General features: G+C 36.8%; 1 protein-coding gene across 1 annotated transcript in view; it reads right to left on the bottom strand.

Annotated features, from left to right (window-relative positions):
• Positions 1-1649: 1649 nt before the first annotated feature.
• Positions 1650-19955, bottom strand: part of LOC104392294 (chromosome unknown open reading frame, human C3orf58) — a 19822-nt gene continuing 1516 nt past the window's right edge. The window contains exons 2-4 of the mRNA XM_010001678.1: positions 19712-19950; positions 4622-4925; positions 1650-1981 (exon numbers count right to left, since the gene is read on the bottom strand). Of these exons, the coding sequence (XP_009999980.1) occupies positions 1650-1981; positions 4622-4925; positions 19712-19950 (875 nt within the window). The remainder of the gene's footprint in view (positions 1982-4621; positions 4926-19711; positions 19951-19955) is intronic.

The raw sequence follows: 19955 nt of genomic DNA, 5'->3' as shown, positions 1-19955 counted from the left end.
GGCTCCACTTTTTGAGCTTTCAAAAAGGGCCAGACAGTGAGTTAGCTGTTTTCCTCACCTTGCACTTGCATCAACTAGTTTCCATGACATGATGCAGGATGTGAGGGATACTAGTTTTGCTCTTGAAAGTAGACATACTACCTTGCTCAGAATTATTTTTAGTTTGTACAAAATATTATTTTATACACTCATTGAAGAAGTATTACTTTCCTTCATTACTGCATACTTTTCCTAAGAGTACCTTTTTATGAGTAAGATTTCATGAAAACGAAGCATTACAGTAGTTGTAGAAAAGATAAATTTAAAAGAAAAGGCAAGCTTTGAAGTGAGTTCTTGTAGCAGTAACTGAGGTTTTAATAAAAACTGTAATTTATGAGAACAACACCAAATTTACAAAAACCTCAACTAGTCAATTTTAACTGCACTGGGAATAGTCAAACCTAATTCAAGAAAAGGTATCTAGAGTGAATACAGCTTAAGAAATTTAGCTGTTAAACCACAAGATGAATATTCAGTAAACTCCACTAACACTTGAATTCAACAGAATCGGGAATGATGCAAAACAAACTGCTAAGTTTCTAGACATTATTCAAATTAGTGCTTTCTTCTAGTATAAGCACAGTCTTAGAAGCTCTTCAAAAGAGTACCCAAGGACCACTGAAATTTGCGTTTTGAGAATTATAAGCTTCATGCCGTATAGCATTTTTTCTTTATTATTTGTTTAGAAACTAATAAAACCATTTTCTTTGGTTTATGCATAACTACACTGGACTAGTGAACTTTTATTTTAGTCAAGCTTTTATCCCCAAATTAAATTAATATGGATTTTTTTTTTTTGGCAGCATCTCTCCAATTCTCAACTTATCTCTGTTAGAAATAAGTTTGCTCATACCATGCTAAACAGCCATGTGTGTATACTGGCATGAAGGGTAAGTTTTGTACAGTAATTACATTAAGTGATATTTCCAATGGTAAAACTACAAAAGATATCAACTGAATTTTAGTTCAAATTACATTTCAGTTCATGATAATCTTAAAATAAACAACACAATGTCTAAGCATAGTAAAATAGTGTAAAACCCCCTAAAATTGGACAGTAAACGTGGGAATCCTGCACTCACAGTAGGAATGTACTGCACAGCATTAACATGACAGCCCATTAAACTTGAAACAATGCAAACAGCTAGATTTACCTGGATGTAAATGCCACTTCAGGGTGTTTAAACAAACACAAAAATGAGATAATGTCAGGTAAAAGGCCTTTAAAACAGGCCATCAGTCTAACTTGACTTTCCAAGTAAGAACATCAGCTTCACAAAACTGTGACACAAATGCAGTTTTATGTAAAATACCCTTTGACACACAAGCTGTCAATTATCTATCACAGTCTTTCTTGACCTACTCCCTTTTAAACCGTTAGGGAGAAGCGTCAATAGTAGCTCAAGTTTTAATTCAGTTAAGTACCTTGTCTGTTTGCAAAGAAACATTGTAACACCATAAAATTCTATTTTTATGGTATTTAGAAAACTGATAAACTAGTTTCTTTTTATTATTATTTTCTCTTTTTAACACATAAGTTCAAAACTTCATTTTCTATGTGTCTTTGCAATAGTGTTTCAGCCAGTGTTGCAAAAGATTTTCACTGTGGACTACCTCACGTTGTTACTCAACTGTGCAAGGTATTCACGCAGTTCTTTTGCTGCTTGGAATCTCCCATATCGCTTCTTTGGGTTGGCACACTCATCCAGCAAGGCCTCAAGTCGGCCGTCTTTGGCAATTTCAGCTGGGGGGTCATGCAGCAGTCCTCCAGATGTGCCACGCCATGTGGCATGTCTTGATAAAAGGTTCTGACAAATAGCATAATAATTGTGGTCCACAGTGACACGAGCACAAAGAATCTCTTTTGAGAACGACAGACAAGCTTCTTTATCACAGTCATCAAATTTGCTTTCATACCATACATCCCAGTTTTCAGGTTTATCTGTGAAATACAAGGAGACAGTTAAAAAAAAAAAAGTGAGAGAGAGGAGGAAAGAGCATATGTGCATCTGAATACAATCAGAAGCACAATACACAGCAAACTTTAAACAATAAGTCAGTTTAGATAAACCCTTAAACTTTCTAGTCTAAGACTGCATTTGATCATCTGACATAATCCTGGCAAGACAAAAAATAAGGGAAAAGAGAGAGAAACAGAGACATACAGAGAAAAAAAGAAAGAAACAACAGGGTGAAATAGATAGCAAAGATGGGGAGGCAGAAAAAAACAGCACACTGACCACATGAAATTTAAATTCATACACATACCAGAGGAGAAAACGTAGCACAAACAAGTATAAGAGAATGATTCACAGCTGAAGTTGAGAGAAAAAGAAACAAGCAGCATGATTTATTTTAGCACACATTTGGTTTCTTCAGTTGCCCTGGGAACAAACACTGGCAAGTGGTTTACCAAAGAACAAAAAAAACATTGTAAAGTAATTGCCATAAACTTCTGAAATCTTATCTTCCAACCTCCTACTTTAGACATGGTACTAACTAAGAATCAGGTCTAAAAAAGCAGACACATTAATATAATCTCTGAAGAAAGAAAAAGTTCAACAAAACAGATGGCATTTACATACATGTATAACTCCTTTTTATATATAATACATTACCAAAAATTGACAGTGTCACTAGTAGCATTGCTACAAAGCTTTCAGTAACTTAAAACCTGATTTACAGAAAATTCCTTATACAATAATACATAAACGACTAGAAAATGTTAGATCTCCTTAATTTTTACTACTTTTTGTTATAAAACTTTCACCTTGGGTTTCTAGGTTACTGTCAACTTTGAGAAGAGATCCTTAACATGGAGTCTCATAGTTTTATAGATCTCTTTTAGCACTGTGAGATATAAAGAAAAATTTATCTGTGTTTGGTAGTCTCTGAGCCAACTTTTGGTCTACTCATTTAGGGAGCATTGCAAGCCAGACTGGAAAAAAAAAAACACAAAAAACAAGCCATACTGAAGGATGACTGCTAAAATGATAAAAATGTGATGTAAAATTTTTACAATGAACAACAAACTCAAGTGGAAAAAAAGCCAGTAAAGGAGAAAGGGAAAAGAGTACAGTGCTATTGGAAAGAATGTACATATTCAAATATCTCTAAACAGATGTATTAATCACTCTAGACAAAGACTCTGAGAAAAACTTTTCAGATTAAGGAAATCAGTATTAAATATCAAGTTTGTACAAAGACTGAGAATTGTATGTCCTCATTTGTCTTCTGTATTCTTGATCAACAGATTACAAATCATGCAGTAAAATCCTAGTTAGATACAGATTAGTCTGAGAACTATACACAACAGATGTGACACTCAGCATTCAGCTTCTGCAAGATGCTACTTGCTCTTACTCCATGTACATACCAACTTCTCAGAGTTAATTTGGTCATCTTTGTGACTGAGCAATTCAGGCATGCTTGAAAAATCAGTCTTAAGAAATACTGTTTTAAGAGGGTAGAAAAAAAATAAAATGGAAAAAAAATTACTGGTGTAGCCCATAAGTACTAAAGTAAATGTACTGGATATCCAATACATGAAGGTTTTCTTGGTAGGCTCAGTCGATTTTAATCTAAGCTCTTTAGGAATGTATATTAAATGTAATACAAACTAAACAAAACCAAAACAAACAAAAAACAAACAAAAAAGACCGAAACCTCACCACCACCAAAAAAAACAACCCCCAAAACATACCTCCTTGTAGAAAAGTCGATGGATAGAAAACACAGGCTCAAAGTTAATTCAGCAGCACAACACACTGAGACTATTTGCAAAAGCTTAAAAAAACACCTTCACCCATAACAAACCGGAATCCCTTGGCCTGCTGCCACAGAATTCTGCAGCATCTCAGGTTTCATGTTCAATGTCTCCAGCCCTTAGGTCTGTAAAGTTTTCCTTATAAGCTTAAAAAGAATATAAACCCATGTAACACCACTTTGTCAAATATCTCTCTTGCTGCCACTGCTTTGAGCTTTTACAGCTGACAGAAAGATGAACAAATTTTCACTATATCCATTTGGAAACAGCACTAGAATTACCCATTCCTTCAGTTCCATTATTACAGAGCACCGACCGGAACAAGGGAACCAGAGACAGGCTATGTAACTTTGGCAAAGTGGGTGCTAAGACTGTCTTGTCATTCACAGAAATTAGAATGCCAAGACTTCTGTCCCTGGAGATGTCTGGAAAAGACAAAAGGAACCTCTCTCTTTCGGTTAAGGTAGACAAGTCAAGTCAGCCAGCCCATCTGTCTATCTGTCCATCCGTCTGTACCTACTCCTCCAACAACCAAATTCTCTCCTCCCACCCCCACCTTTCAATTTAAGCAGGAGTACAGAGATTTAATGCATATGTAAATCAAGTTCAGGTAACCTCAACACTTCATAAAATTGACAAATCGGTCAAGTTAACCAGTCGTCTAATTGCAGAAGAAAGTTAATTAGTTTGCTAATTGGTAGTCCAGTAATAAAGCCAATAAAATGGGTATTTAGCAACTACACATACTTTAAATACTGTGCTTGCAGAAAAAGTAACAAGAAACACGAGGTGAGGGAGAAGAAAGAAGTGACTTACTCTGTCTGATTAACCTTTTGTCTGCAACCAGAACGTTTTCTGCATCTACAATAATTACTTTCCCATCTCTTGGTCCAACTGCAAAGTTGTCAAAGCTGACATCAAGGAGGTAGAGTGCAAATTCAAAGTCATTATTTGTCAGCTGCTCAGCTATTTCCATTAATTGCCAGGCCAGATCCACTCGTTTCTCCCATGGTGCATTAAAGTAACTCCACAGCTCTTCTCCAACGTAATTGACAGCCACCATCCTTCCGCATGCTCCCAAGTACTTTGCGAATGGCCAACCCTCATCAGATGGAAAACTCTGTATATGAAAAGATTTTTTAAATTTTTCATTAATATGAAACTGCTCAGATTTTAAAAAGCTGTTCAGTTAAATGTAGAAGAGACACCTGTACCCATCAACACAACATTTCCATATACTTTTAAGTTTTAAAGAGAAGCAAAAACCAAAGCAACATGTATTTATGTCAATACGAGGCCCTGCTGGATTTCTAAAGGGAAAGAATTGTATTTTCACATACACATGCACAATTCCACCCACTATCTCTTTCTGTTTGTGTTTTATACACATCTGTTGTACAAACACAAGTGCACTTCATACCAAAATAATTTTGCATCTGAAAGTTTTAATTAAAAACTTTTTTTTTAGTAAATTAAAGGGAAAAGCTTTAAAAAGTGACATCACCTTCTTCCTACCACCCCTGCCTTCCCCTTTCCCCCAAATGACTGGATTCCTTTGAGGATCTTCTCACTTGAAGATCTTGCACAGAAAGGAATACAGAACAGATCAAGGTATAAGAGAAAGCTTAGGCTGTAGTACTCCTTCACAGTCTACTGCTTGATTACTTGCTACATACATACTCTCTGTGTTTATTACACATAGCCACCTAACATTTTTATCAACAGTATAATCTGTCTCCAACTGTAGCTTTCATGGAAATTAACATAAGAGGCTGAATAGTAACAACACACTATAAGCAATAAAACAAGCAAACAAAAAGCAACCCACACAAGCATTATTTTTCCTACTTCAGTTGTGCTGAATCTGCCCTAAGACTTCAATATAACCAGGCAAGTATTTAAAAGATATCCTCCCTATTATTCATCAGGAAGAAACTATAAAAATATTAAATTCAGAAGCTCCAAATGCATGGAAGTTAGCACTCTCTAAGGATATAATGTACACTAATTTTAACAATTAGGAGATACCACTATGTGCACATGCTCTTTCCTTGTGCACTACCTTCCTATCCTGTCACCAGAAGCAACTCGTAATCAATTCTGCAATCATGATGTGGCAAAGGTTTTTACTACACTTGGGCTGAACAGCACAGTGGGTTCCAGTCTGAATGGAAGCTTCGTATCTCCTGGAATCCATGATGGCAATAAACATTTATGGCAAATTGAGAAAAGAGACACTGCAAGGGAACACATGTAAAACAGATCTGAACTACAAGGCCAGTCAGGGAAGAGCTGCCCAGCACTCAGCCATCTCTCTATGTATTGCACTTAAAAAGTTAAGAGTGCTTACATGCCAAATCATTGTAGCCTTAGAACCTGCACCTCCTTCACAATAATCCTTGATTTTCTCTATGTCAGTGCTTCGTTTGATAACAATGTTTTGATCATTTTATCTTAAGCACTAGGCATCACCTCATGATAAGCCAAGGTCAGAAACTGATGTTGGTCAGAAACACTAGAAGCCCTGTAACATACAAGGAACTGCAAGCTACAACTACCCCCAAGAATACTTATTCTTGAAACACAAACAGCAAAGGTAAAGTTATACTCAATTCACACAATAGGACTTCAAATTTAGTATTAAAAAACCCTAGAAAAAACAAAACTAGACTGTATTAGACCATGATACTCAATACAATAACATGTAAATCAGCAATACACACTGCAATCTTTACTCACAAAACTTGTTTGCATATTTCACATTTTCTGAATAAGCATGCTTCCACAGGAGGAACTAAGCTTCATTAAAAAGACTAGTAACTGGCTTACTGACCCAGAAGGTCACTGGATCAATGAATCCTCTAGCAATACCCAAGAGGAAAATTCTTATAGTTGTCAACTCTGCCTTTTGAAAGGCCCGGCTGATAAACACACAGGAAGAAAAAGCAAAACAGAAACACCTGCTCAGCACTGCAACAGTAGTTTCTCTTGATTAAATAGAACTTTCAGAATTTCACAACAGCTGCAGGTTTCAGGAGGTAAAAAAAATCCTGTGGAGGAATTGTTGATTGTCTCCATCTACTAAGCTAATTCAGTACAAAACTGGAAATTTAATTACATAATGTTTAAGTACAATGAAAAGGGGCAGAGGCACATCAAAGCCCATCTTATGGATGGACAACACAGTTGCTTCCATGGTGCAACATCTCCCAGCAATTCCTAGGCAGCTTCAATTCCCCTCTCACCTATTCTGAATCATTACCTGAAGAAGTACAAAACTATAGAGAGGTGACTAGGAAAACAGACCAGTTATTAAGGAGACTCCAGGCCATCTTCCTTCACCCACAAACCCACTGCTCACCCCTATAAAAATAAATAAATAAATAAATAAATAAATAGGAAAAAGAAAATATTTGGACATTCCTTTCCATTTCTATGTGGCTGATACTGGAGAACATATTCAAATTTAGTATTAAAAAACCCTAGAAAAAACAAAACTAGACTGTATTAGACCATGATACTCAATACAATAACATGTAAATCAGCAATACACACTGCAATCTTTACTCACAAAACTTGTTTGCATATTTCACATTTTCTGAATAAGCATGCTTCCACAGGAGGAACTAAGCTTCATTAAAAAGACTAGTAACTGGCTTACTGACCCAGAAGGTCACTGGATCAATGAATCCTCTAGCAATACCCAAGAGGAAAATTCTTATAGTTGTCAACTCTGCCTTTTGAAAGGCCCGGCTGATAAACACACAGGAAGAAAAAGCAAAACAGAAACACCTGCTCAGCACTGCAACAGTAGTTTCTCTTGATTAAATAGAACTTTCAGAATTTCACAACAGCTGCAGGTTTCAGGAGGTAAAAAAAATCCTGTGGAGGAATTGTTGATTGTCTCCATCTACTAAGCTAATTCAGTACAAAACTGGAAATTTAATTACAGAATGTTTAAGTACAATGAAAAGGGGCAGAGGCACATCAAAGCCCATCTTATGGATGGACAACACAGTTGCTTCCATGGTGCAACATCTCCCAGCAATTCCTAGGCAGCTTCAATTCCCCTCTCACCTATTCTGAATCATTACCTGAAGAAGTACAAAACTATAGAGAGGTGACTAGGAAAACAGACCAGTTATTAAGGAGACTCCAGGCCATCTTCCTTCACCCACAAACCCACTGCTCACCCCTATAAAAATAAATAAATAAATAAATAAATAAATAGGAAAAAAAGTTAAAGAAAATATTTGGACATTCCTTTCCATTTCTATGTGGCTGATACTGGAGAACATAACTTGCTCTCACTTTACATCTCCAGCACAGAACTGGAGAGTCTCCAGCCCAACAAACCAATTCATTTACCTACAGCATACTCATTTCCATCCTTCTTGTAAAGGCCTTTTGGATAGTGAGACAAGATTCGGGATCAAAGTTGCTGCTCTGGAAGCACACTCCTTGACAACTTTCTATGCCAAGTGACTCATGGACCTTTCTAGTTTACATAATGCCAAGCAAGGACTGTTTACATATCTTATTTCAAATAAAGAGGAATCAATTTACTTCTGATCACATTGCAAGGAAGAATGTGAAGTGCTTAATCCTGCAGTGCAAGGGCAGCCCATACTAAACTTTTATTCTGATAAAGTTAAGAACTTGGCTTAAGCCAAGTGCTATTACCAAAACTATAAAATCCTTAACAAAAGGTAGGATCAGAACATACAAAGTTACCATTTTCAGATTTCCATTCTGAATACAAGCCTCATGATGTTAGGACACACTGTTTAATGTTGTCTAGCTACTCTCATCAATATGAGCTTTCTTGTTTGCATAAATGAAAAATGCCTATTTTCACATGAAAGTAGCTTTTGTTAAAAGGGCATGACTTAACAGTCATAAAAACACTTTTGTTTTGATACTATTAAAGGATTTAATAAAATGGTGTGTAGGCCCTACTTGAGGTCATATCTAAAATGAAGGCTAACTTGTATCTAGCTCCCAGCAGTGTACTATGCAACAAGGATGACTATCCATTCTTCAGTCTTCTATCTGTAGGGCAATTTCTGAAGGTGGTAAGTAGGGGTAAATATCCACTAGTTCAAGGTAAGTCAAGTGATACATTCCACAGTTAAGAATTGGCTATTAATCAGTTGTTTCTTTTTTGCTTGTTTTGTGGTTAGCAAAATAACCTTTCAACAAATGAAGTGTGTGCTAATTCAGTGTTCCTTACTTATTCTACAAACAAACAAAACAAAAAATACATGCCTGTGGCATCAATAAACACCTCCAAAATGAGATTTCATGCACACTTAGCATTACTCTATTCAGTCCTGGATCCAAACAAACCAATATGCAAATCACTGATGTCCATCAAATGAAATTTGTTATTGAGAAAGGAATTTATCATTTCACTCAAAAAGAAGCAAGGAGGTGTTGCTGTTAAGAACCTCCAGAGAATGCTGGGCAAGCAAAAATGTTTATCCCCATGAGTAGGATCAAATGAAATACAGGAAAATTCAAAATAGTGCCTACCAGTACCTATCAGAAAAAAGCCAAATAGATTAGTATTGAGGCAACTGTATGTACCTACCAGTTCTGTACCCATGCAAATCTTATCTTATAAAACCAAATTTATATCTTAAATTGGGGCAAATTTACCCGATTACGTTTTCTGATAAACACAGTTTAAATGATTTCACCAACCATACTCAACATTTTTCTATTGCTGCATTTTATCAGCACTCAATGCAGCATATTCAATTCAGTTACTATAGCAATGACACATATCTTTTTATTTAGTATGACCTTGGATCTCGTTTTCTTTTCCACCTCTATCCCTTCCTACATTCCAGTCTTGCTCTGCTTATGCCTTTGTCTCCCTTTCCAAATACAAACTGAACCACCAACAGTTGAATCTGTCAAAGGCCATTCTACCATTGGAAGCAAAGGTGTCTGTCCGTCCCAACCCATCAAGTACACTCACTTCAGTCTCCTCCTGCATGTCACTACGAAATCAAAGGAGCTGGTACTCACTGGACTGTTGCTCATTTGGATTCATAGCCTGACCCAGCTGATCACATTGCCACATCATGGTAGTGCTGACAAAAGGAAGGGAGAAAGCCTGAATAGCCAGGTGCAGGGAACAGGAAAGGAGCTAAGAGTACTTCTTTTTAGCAGCAGCAAGGACTTCCATAATGGATTAAACTGATTTTGAAAGTCCAGTATACACACAACGGTACACTGATCTTCAAAGCACATCTATTATGCTTCCTGAACTGCATACACTGAATTTTATTTCACACAAGAAATTCCAGGAGCAGTTTGGTTTATTAAGAAGTGGAACATCCCAAATATTACTAGTAAAATATCTGTGTGCCATACTGTTACACAGATATATTTAGAACTCTGTGGCAATAAAAAGATCTTTTGACAACAGGAGTGCAGGGAATCCTGCCAACATCCGCACATGTACAAACAACATCTCTCTTTTGGCCCCCCTTCAACTGGCATGTAAAAGCCACATCTACACTTCATTACCCAAGTCAGTAGCTGAAGAAGGGGATAAAAATATGTCCAAGTGCCTCATTCAGCAGTTTTATATCCAATCAGTGAATTTGACAAGAAAATTAATCGAAATGCAGATCTGTTATCTTTGCCAGCAAAGATTTGTAACTTTTTGTACTATTCTATTTTAAAAGCATCTTTCTAGATTAAATTGCAGCTAACTTAGCATAAGGATAATATTTTTCTTCATGCATTAAAATTGTGAAACCTGAACACAAAATTGTATGGTCGTTAAACAGGTTTTCAATGTACAAGTTGCATTTAGAAACAAAAAGCTTAGTTGAGAGCTGACAAAAATCTCAGATTTCCGTGGAGTAATGTGTAACATATTTTTCTTGTTTATTTTAATTCTCAAATTATTATTAGTATAAATATTTAATTAGATAATCTCTACTTGAATAAGCTATTTTAAGGCTTAAAAATGTGCATTTGACAATTAAGACAAAAAATAAACTCTTGTTCAAAACCAGACACAGCTATCTAAGAAAATAATTTGCAATTCTGATGCACCCACATACATTTTATCTGTGAATATACACAAAAATGCCATGGAAATGGCAGACAATTAAGCTTTTAGAAGTGTTTTAGAACATAGTAATGCATATGGAAAACTAAAAACAGGTAGCTTAGTAAGTTTTTCCTCATTAAAGTTGTTATCTTCATTCACAGAGAAATAAGTATAATCTTCTAAGAGAAAGATGGAAAACAGTAAATACAAAAAAAAATTCTGCTACATCCATTCCCAGTTACACATCCATAAAAAATATTTTTGTTGCCTTAATTAGCATAGCTGCAAGATATCTCTCCAGGCAAGGCTTAAAAACCTAAACAAACTCTCTCAAGGGGACAAAGGACATTTTGTTCCTGAAAGAACAATACAGCATTTATGTCTTTAAAAAAAACCCACACTGTAGTCTCAGAGTAAATATTGAGAATAGGGTAAATTTATCATTTCCCTGAAGCATAAAGCACACTATCAGTGCATTTCTCTTCCTCACCTCCATCTGTCTAAATAAGAGAAGATATACAAATCTGCCACTGGTTTTGAGTGTTCAGAGCTGTGAATGAGATTATGCAGCGAAGACTCATCAGCTTGGAGCTGATAAGGCCTATTGTAGTCTGCAATAACACAAATCCCCTTTCAATTAAATATTCGTTTACCATAATTGAGCATATAATTCATCCTAATAATCAAGTCCAAACAAAAGACAAAACAGTTTAAGTAACAACTGAAATCTTTCAGCTACTGTTCAATGTACCATTAAAAAATATGTTTTTCATTTTCAAAACTACTTGGAAGATGCTACATGTCACTATTATTTGTATAAAGTGAGTTCCATCTAAAAAAGACCCGAACCAACCAATATGCTACACCTTAAATATGATTAAATTAAAACATATATGCAAAACAGAGCAGGGACTTTTCTTCTTACTCCTTTTGACCCTGAAGACCTTCATGGCAAAATGACACTTTGTGAACCCTTTGCTAAAATTATCCTACTAAACTGTTTGCCCAGGCACAAACTGGCATGGCAAGCAGAATTTAAATAATATGTTATTCCTCAAAAGGAAAAAAAAATATAAAAAATTAGTTCTCTCTCACAGAGTAATGTTGATTCTGCAGTGTAAACAGAAGTAGCACTTGTATTAGTCACCAAGGCAAATAAGTAAAGCTCTGGAACCACAGAGAGCTGGAGATCACATTTTAGAAAGAAACTTTCCAGAGCAACAAAAAGGTTAGGAAGTACAGTCTAAATGCAGATGACTTCTTTTGTCAGGAATTGATCTGCATTCTAGATGATATTTATTCAAAGGTATTTGTGAATGCTAGTGAGTATAATGAAAACAATTTAATTCTTAACTATATGCCAAATTGTTTGACATTCAACTAAAACTCCCACAGAAGCAGATAAATATATATAGCCCACACACACAGAGTGAGGAGTGGATTTCATTAAATATTCCAGATATTAGTATTCCCACTTAAATTGTATTTCTTTCATTTTTTTACTGTTGTTCAGTTGTATTACACTTCAACCAGTTACTAAATACAGTCCATGCCAATAAGAAGTACTTACCAGGATTCAATGACACATTATAGGACAAAAATACACAGACAATTCTAAATATAAACCCATTCAGAATTAGAAGTTGCTCAATTATTAAGTTAGACACTTGAATGCTAATGCTGTATTTCACAATGTTATCAGAGGTATGAGATTTCTCCAAATTAATGAATAACAATTAAACAGAAGAACCACAGTAAAGTATGTCATAGTAGTGATTACCTGTTCAAATCAGTTTGTCATTCAAAAAAGTCTGTTCAGCTTAAAGTTTCAATAGATGGACATGATCACTATCTACTTTTAATCCATTATGAGTCTGTTACACATGACTATAAAGAAGTCCTAGCAGAGATGGACTACCTTTATTTCTGAAAGTTAATTTGCAAAATTAAGAGACTAAAACAAAAGGTTCAATTACTTAATTCATCACTCTACATCAGACATACTGGAAGCAAATGGACAATATTGGTATTTCAGTGTTTGAATGTGGGGCTACGCACTTTTTCTGTGTGACTGAAAACTGATCAGAGTTACAATGTATCCAGAAGATTTCTATTTAAGTCCGCATAATGATTTCTCAGCAGCCTCTACAGTATGACAGTCATACTGTCATTCATGACAATACATAACCCACAATAACCAACAATTTCTAGACTACTCTAAAACATACCTTAGACTTTAATTACACACCTTCACTTGAGGAAAGTTTCACCAGAAAGGAGGAAAAAAATAATTCTGATCATTTAAGGTACCTAATTAACGTGACAAGTATGATCCAGTTCTGGCCTAATATGTATACTCATATGTCACTACAAAAAATAGCTCTTCAATTTTTAGTACAATCAAATCAGGCTACTTAATTTTAATTCAACAAAACCATCATTTTTTGTTTCTTTTTTAAAATGTGCACAATTGAAATTCAGGGACAGACAACAAATTAAGATCCTTTCTCCACAATACTTAAAATTACATAAAATGGTAATTAAGATAGAATAAAGCCTCACTGTAACATCTTAAATCTAAATCTTTTGCTTTCTTAATTATCTCTTCTACAGGTATCAGGTGACTGATCTGTGAAAAAAAAAAAAAAAAAAAGAAAAAGAATTTTAAGAAAAGACCTGAAAGAAAAAGAAAACAAAAAACAATTTACACATAAAGTAGCACTGGCGGAGACATTTCTTAAGCTTAGTTTGTTTACTGCAAAAGGAAAAAAATAGGTTTCCAACAAAAAAAAAAGGTGGTCCAACTGCGTGGGAGTAACTCGAAGGCGGAAGTCATTATTTATAATAATCTTCAGCAGACTAGAGTGATTCTTTAAAATGAACTAATATATCAAATTGCAGCTAACTGAAAAGCCTCAAAGCAATTGGAGATAACACAACTGGTACCAACTGATCTAGCAACAAACTAACTAGGCTTTAACTTCTTCATAAGGATCAGAGGAAAATACTAGACATTTTAAAATAGTGAACACTGAATACTACTCAGTATGTCAGTATGTATGAGCCAGGCATTAAATAATAGAAGTCTTCTAGAAGACATATCAGGTAGTGCAAGTAACTGCCTTAAATCCACTGGGTGGCACTTAGAACAGGAATTATGTATCAGAAACACCAAACTGAGTAATGAAGAAAGTTTAAAAGGCACCAGCTCTTAAAACCGAATGGCATTCTACCCATTCATTTAGAATAGAACTACAGAAAATATCCTATGACTAGAATAGTGTGTATGATAAAAAAAAAAAAAAAAAAAGAGAGAAATCCCAGGCAAGAAAATTTGCCCATTTACTTCTTATCAAGTTATGTATGAATCAGCAAAATAATTCTGTAAAACATCTGGTTAAATTGCTACTTTGAGTGAATTCAGCACAAGATATTATTTCAAAGAGATCACAGTTAATGTTTTAATATATGTTTACCAGATGTCAATTATTGTTCTTCTCCTAAAAAAAACAGAAACCCCAAGGATTACATGAAGAAAAACCAGAAGAATTTTAGGTTATGTGGCAACAGGCTGTTCATGCAGAGTAATTACTCCAGGAATAGACATCTAGCTGTTGTTCGGGGGGGGGGTTGTGTTCGTTTGTTGTTGGTTTTTTCCACAAGAAATAAGAACGATCAGAAGCAGTTAGAAGAATAAAGTAATTAAATTTCAGTATTAGAAAGCTAAACAAATATCTGAGACAAAGGCAATGATTCACACAGTCCATTACAAAATGCAGAAATACTGCTATTTCTCATATAGGTATTGGAACTTTTCTTAAGTGTCAGGAAAAGAAAAGTCTTTGAGACTTGTAAGTTACATACAAGATCCAAACGTTCACCATCATTCTTAGAAAAAATTCCATTTTAAACAGGTTGATAAAAATGTATAGCCTGCAACAAAACTGTGCTAATACACTCTGGATATAATTCAGACGCACTCTGTAGCTTGAAAAAAACCCATGTTACTAGCAAGCATTTTATTTATTTTTATTTTAATAGCAAAGTTTGTTTTCAAAGCAAGCTTGAAGTCTGCATACAAAGAAAATGCAGTGTAATTTTAATACTGCATCTGGCAGTACTGTAGAGCAATGCAATAGCCAGCCTGAAGGCAAGCCTGAGTATTGCAACACCAGCTCCAGATGTGCTTCTGCAGCAACAAGTAAAACAACCTCTGTGTCTGTTCCACCGGGAAAAACGTAAACTGTCTTTTCAGCTAACCAAAGCATCTTGGGAGAAAAACAACCCCTTTACTGAAAAACACCATGTTCTTTTCTAGAATTAATTCCTTACTTCTGCAATAGCAAGTTATACTGGTTTCCCCAACTCCCAGAACAGGAAACTGTCTGCTTTCCCCTGGTTTTTTTTTGGTGTTGCTGATTTTGGTGGTTTTTGCATGGTTATGTATAAAACTTAAAACTTTGCCACAGGACAACGTGTGGCTGCAGACCCATGGCTCACAGCATGGCAGCTATGATGGCACAACAACTGCAGCTTGAAAACTGTTAAGAGCCCACCAGAGTGGCTCTAAATCTGCAATCTGCAGGCTGACAGAGGTAAGTGCACGAGCTCTATGGAAAACTAGAAGTACGTCTAGAAAATGCTTACCTATTTCCCCAAATCTTTCTGTCGTACTGTTCTAATTTTGGAAAAATCTTGTTAGGAACTGGAGGGATTGGGGAAAGAAGAATTTTTGTAAGAGTCAAAGACTGAACAACAATCTCAGCCTCTATGGAAATTAACAATAGGCAGCAAACATTTTTGGTTGTGTAACACTAAGTTTATGTTTCTGTTTGTCAATGAAGATGAAAATTAATCAAGTTCCTTCATAAAGTTGAGCAACATCCATATTTTGAGCACGTCATGGTTAAAAACCCAAAGTTTCTCCATTACACCTATTTTTAAGACAGACTAGAAGGTGGGTGTTTATAAAAAGGAGAAATCTAATCACATCCATGCTGTTTTGTGAGTTCTGCAAGAAGTTAGTATAGCACTCAGTCTGTAACCCAATTTATTTTTAAAATTTTGCTATTTCTTCACAGAGCAACTTTGGCCAACCTATCTTTGCAAGTGTTTGACGCACAGCCACCATACTCAGTTATGCATCAGATGCCATGCACCGATCCTATCCTCCAGGTGACTCCTATTTAAAATACTCTGTTTTTCATTAAATGAGTTGAAGGGAACAGCAGCAAGTTTCATTAAAGATTTTGTCTGAATAAGCTGTCCCTGTTTATATAGAATATTGGTTTAGATGTAGCAAATTTTGATGACAGATCAGAACTTAATTCACTACAAATTATTTTCCTCTGTTGCAAGAAAGGACTGGTGGAAAAGAGGAAGAGGGAAAAAAAACTATCAGAAGTTAAATCTTAAATATTTACACTTTAAATATTTACACTTCAAGTTAAAAAACTGTATCCTCAACCATCGCATATAACTTGTTTCATTCAAACGTGAATTAAGACAGAAAATGTGAGAGGATTTAATTACTGACTAGTTCAGCAAGATTCTAAGGAAGTAAAATTGTGTTTTAATACTCAGAAAACATGTAAACTGTACTGAGTAATAATGCAGCTGTCCTTCCATTTGCTTCATGAAGTAAAATGGAAGAGGCTGAATTAATCACTGAGCACACCTATGCAACTGCTTAACAAATGTGGATAAAGAAGGTTAACAAGAAGCCTAAAACAGCACAAATATTGAGTTAGGATTACAATAATATATACAAAAGTGTGGTGGTTTTATGCTGTTCAAGGACTCGTAACAGAAATCCATCAAGCTATGGGTTAAAGCCCCAGCTGAAAACTTCCTACCGCAAACACTCTAAGTCAGTTGTGACAACAGGCAGCTTATGACCAACACCACTTTAGGAGCAATCCATCCCCCAAACAGGCTTCAGACTAAAATCCCAATCTCTGATTAGACGTCTTATAATCCACAGATTGCTAGCTCTAGTAGATTATTACAGTGAATTTTCTATCATAAATCAAAGATCAAGCTTTAAATTCAGGGCATATTTACATTTGGGTGCTCCTATAACTTAACAACACAGAACTTTAATGCACTGAACGCAGAATTTAGAAGTTATCTCTGCTTCTAAACCAAAACTGTTGTTCATGACAGTGTTTTAAACAATCACAGTAGTGTTTCATGAAAAGCTCATAGCAAGAACAGCAATAAAAATAAATTAAATAAAAAATAAAATAAAAATAAAATAAAATAAAAATAAATAAAAAATAAAATAAAATAAAATAAAAATTGTGCCTTCCAGTGACAAAAGCATTGGTTAAACACATCAAATATTTATTTATTTACAATTAAAATCTGAATCTTCACATGATGTCATGCAGGTTTCCTTTCTTGGAAGCAGATGATTTTTAGAAGAAGCCTAGAAGCCTCATTTCTGTACCAGTATCTACCCTTACCAATACTGCAGAAACTACAATGTAAGATGTTTTACGTATCTTTTGTATAAATACAAGCAAACTCATCAGTTCTCTCTTCTGGAAAGTAACTTCACTGCATTAAGAGTGTACTGCATCTTGCTGTTGCAATAGCTGCATAACACACAATTATCTGCTCCTTACATGCTTCTAGGGTAGAAGCTGAGGATGTGACTTGTTAAGCAAACAAGAAGATTTCATTCAAATTTATATATTTCAGGTATTTCTTTCCCAACTGAGGGAATGTACTCAAACTCAAACCTTCAGTACCAAAGCTGACAAATACTCTTTTGGAGAACACATTAGGAATGTTTCAACACACAAAGCTGGCCTGAAATATCCCAGAAATATTTTTCAGGATATGCCTATTCACCAAAATTTACAAGACTCTGCAAAACACTTCTGAACTCATAACAGGTGACAGACGTTACGACACTCTGCCTCCCTTCCCACCAATGTCACCTGCTCTGCTCTCAGCAGCACCTTCGCTAGGATAAATGACAAGCAAAGTGCTTAAACTCACATCCAAAGATTTTAATCTCTTCAACAGCTTTGCTTGACAGCCTCAGGGCTCATCCGCAGCTTCTCAAGAAGCTTCTCAAGAAGCTAACTGGAATCAAGGCTCTTCCATCAACCAGCGCTGCCCACTGCCTTTGACTGACCCCACACTAGTAAACGCTGCAACTGTGCCATACCCTTTGTCTGTAAGGATTATACAGGCCCCGTAAACTGTGAAGAAACATACGGAGCTGTTTTCGGGCCAGCTAGGTCTATGCTCAGTATGCTGGAAGCAGTGTTCAAAACTGTGAAGTTGTATGAAATGTAGCCAAAACAAATCAATTCCCAAAGAACTTCCAAATATACTCAGCAAAGCAGTTTTGGTTTTTTAAGTGGAATTTCCATTTTCACTGTGCTCAGGAGCAGCTTCAAGGTAAAAACTGAAGACATGTACTGTACCCTAAGTCTGCTGAGAAGCAAACTGGAAACGTGGGGGGAAAAAACCATAACAGCTATACATGGAGAGACTGAAGGGCAGAATACACACTACCCAAAACCATATTTTTAATTAAGTAGCTTTCACAGATATATTTTCTAGAACTTGATCAGTAAGTGCATTTGCTGGAGGGTAAAACCTGCAGAACCGCTTTTTGAGAATTAGATATTCCTTGGCCTCTTATTAGACAAACAGCCAAGGTATAAAAGAGTAATTATGCTTTCAAATGTATTTGCAAATATTCTTTTTTATCATATATCGGATAAAGACAAGGACAGTCCAGTAGTTAGACAAAACAATTCTAAGTCCAAACTTAAACACTAAAAGAATACTTGGAGTTCCCTCAGTGGTGTAAAGAAATGAAATGCAAAGCTCCCAATCTAAACAGACGTGCAATAGAAGCAACGGACTGGTCCCAAAGAATAAAGCAGCTTCCTACGTTATTTTACACCATGTACGTGACATGTTAAAGAACAAATTTCGGGTCTGCACACATAACCAGTCCTCCTAATGGAAGAATATGAAGTATGTAACAATTGAAAAGAGAATATTGTTTATTTATTGCTCCATTTTCAGGCTACAAAATGCCTATTTCTGATTTTTACCAACAGGGAGACAGAAATCGTATTAGTTCACACAAGAATACAACATAGCACGTGAGTCAGTTTTTGACAGGCACAACAGCATTACAGGAAAGTCTCTACATTCTATCTATTAAACTAGACCCTAAGAAACTAATGACCGATTCCCACAGCTGCCTAGGAATGTATGTATTTACGGGAGACGCCATAGCATTGAAGCATAACACTCAGCTGCAGGAAAGGCACCAGAAAGCACCTGCCCTGCAGCATGTCACCCCGCCTGCAGCCCGCGGAGCAGCTGCTCGCTGTCACCCTTCGCTACCGAGGAGAAAAGCAAGCTCCCTGCCCTGATGAGAAAGGCAGGAAGGATAAGGAGTCAAAGCACGGTAGCACCAAGAAAGGCAATTCGGGAAAACGCAACAAGTCTTTGAAGAAGAAGAAACTGCGAGACTGAGTGAGGTAAAGAAACGCCTCTTGCCCAGGGTAGGACGCGGAGACTCCCTCCTCAGCCCACCCCGCTGGTATCTCTACAGAAGAATCGATGCGAGGGCACAGACTTAGAACAGGACCCCAGCGTTCGGCCGCTGTTCGGGGCCAGCTGGTCGAGCAGACCCCGGCAGGGCAGGGGGGTGGGACGGGCCCCGGAGAGCGCTGGGCTGGGTCGAGGCGTCCAGCGGGTCCCCGGGCAGGCAGGGCCGTGCAGCACCAAGGAGAGCAGGCAGGGCGAGCGCCCACCCGGGCAATCCCGCCCTGCTGGGCGCCATCGGGCACTCTTCCCTGCAGCACCAGCGGCTCGGGGTTGAAGGCGAGGGTGATGAGGAGCTGCATGCGCTCCGAGTCCTTCAGGTTGCGCAGCAGGAAGCTGCCCGAGTCCTTGGTCTCGGCGTAGCGACGGACCAGGCGGTCAAGCAGGCGCTGCGAGGGGCAGTGCACCAGGTCCGACCAGCCCTCTACGGCGTCGGGGGTGAGGAGCCGCACGTCGCCGTTGAGACTCGCGAACTCGGTGGCGTGCAGG

This window comes from Chaetura pelagica, unplaced genomic scaffold (genome assembly GCF_000747805.2).
Source record: "Chaetura pelagica isolate M959 unplaced genomic scaffold, ChaPel_1.0 scaffold207, whole genome shotgun sequence".
Lineage (NCBI taxonomy): Eukaryota > Metazoa > Chordata > Aves > Apodiformes > Apodidae > Chaetura > Chaetura pelagica.
The sequence above is the reverse complement of the archived record's forward strand: the minus strand, read 5'-3'. Positions and strand labels throughout refer to the sequence as shown.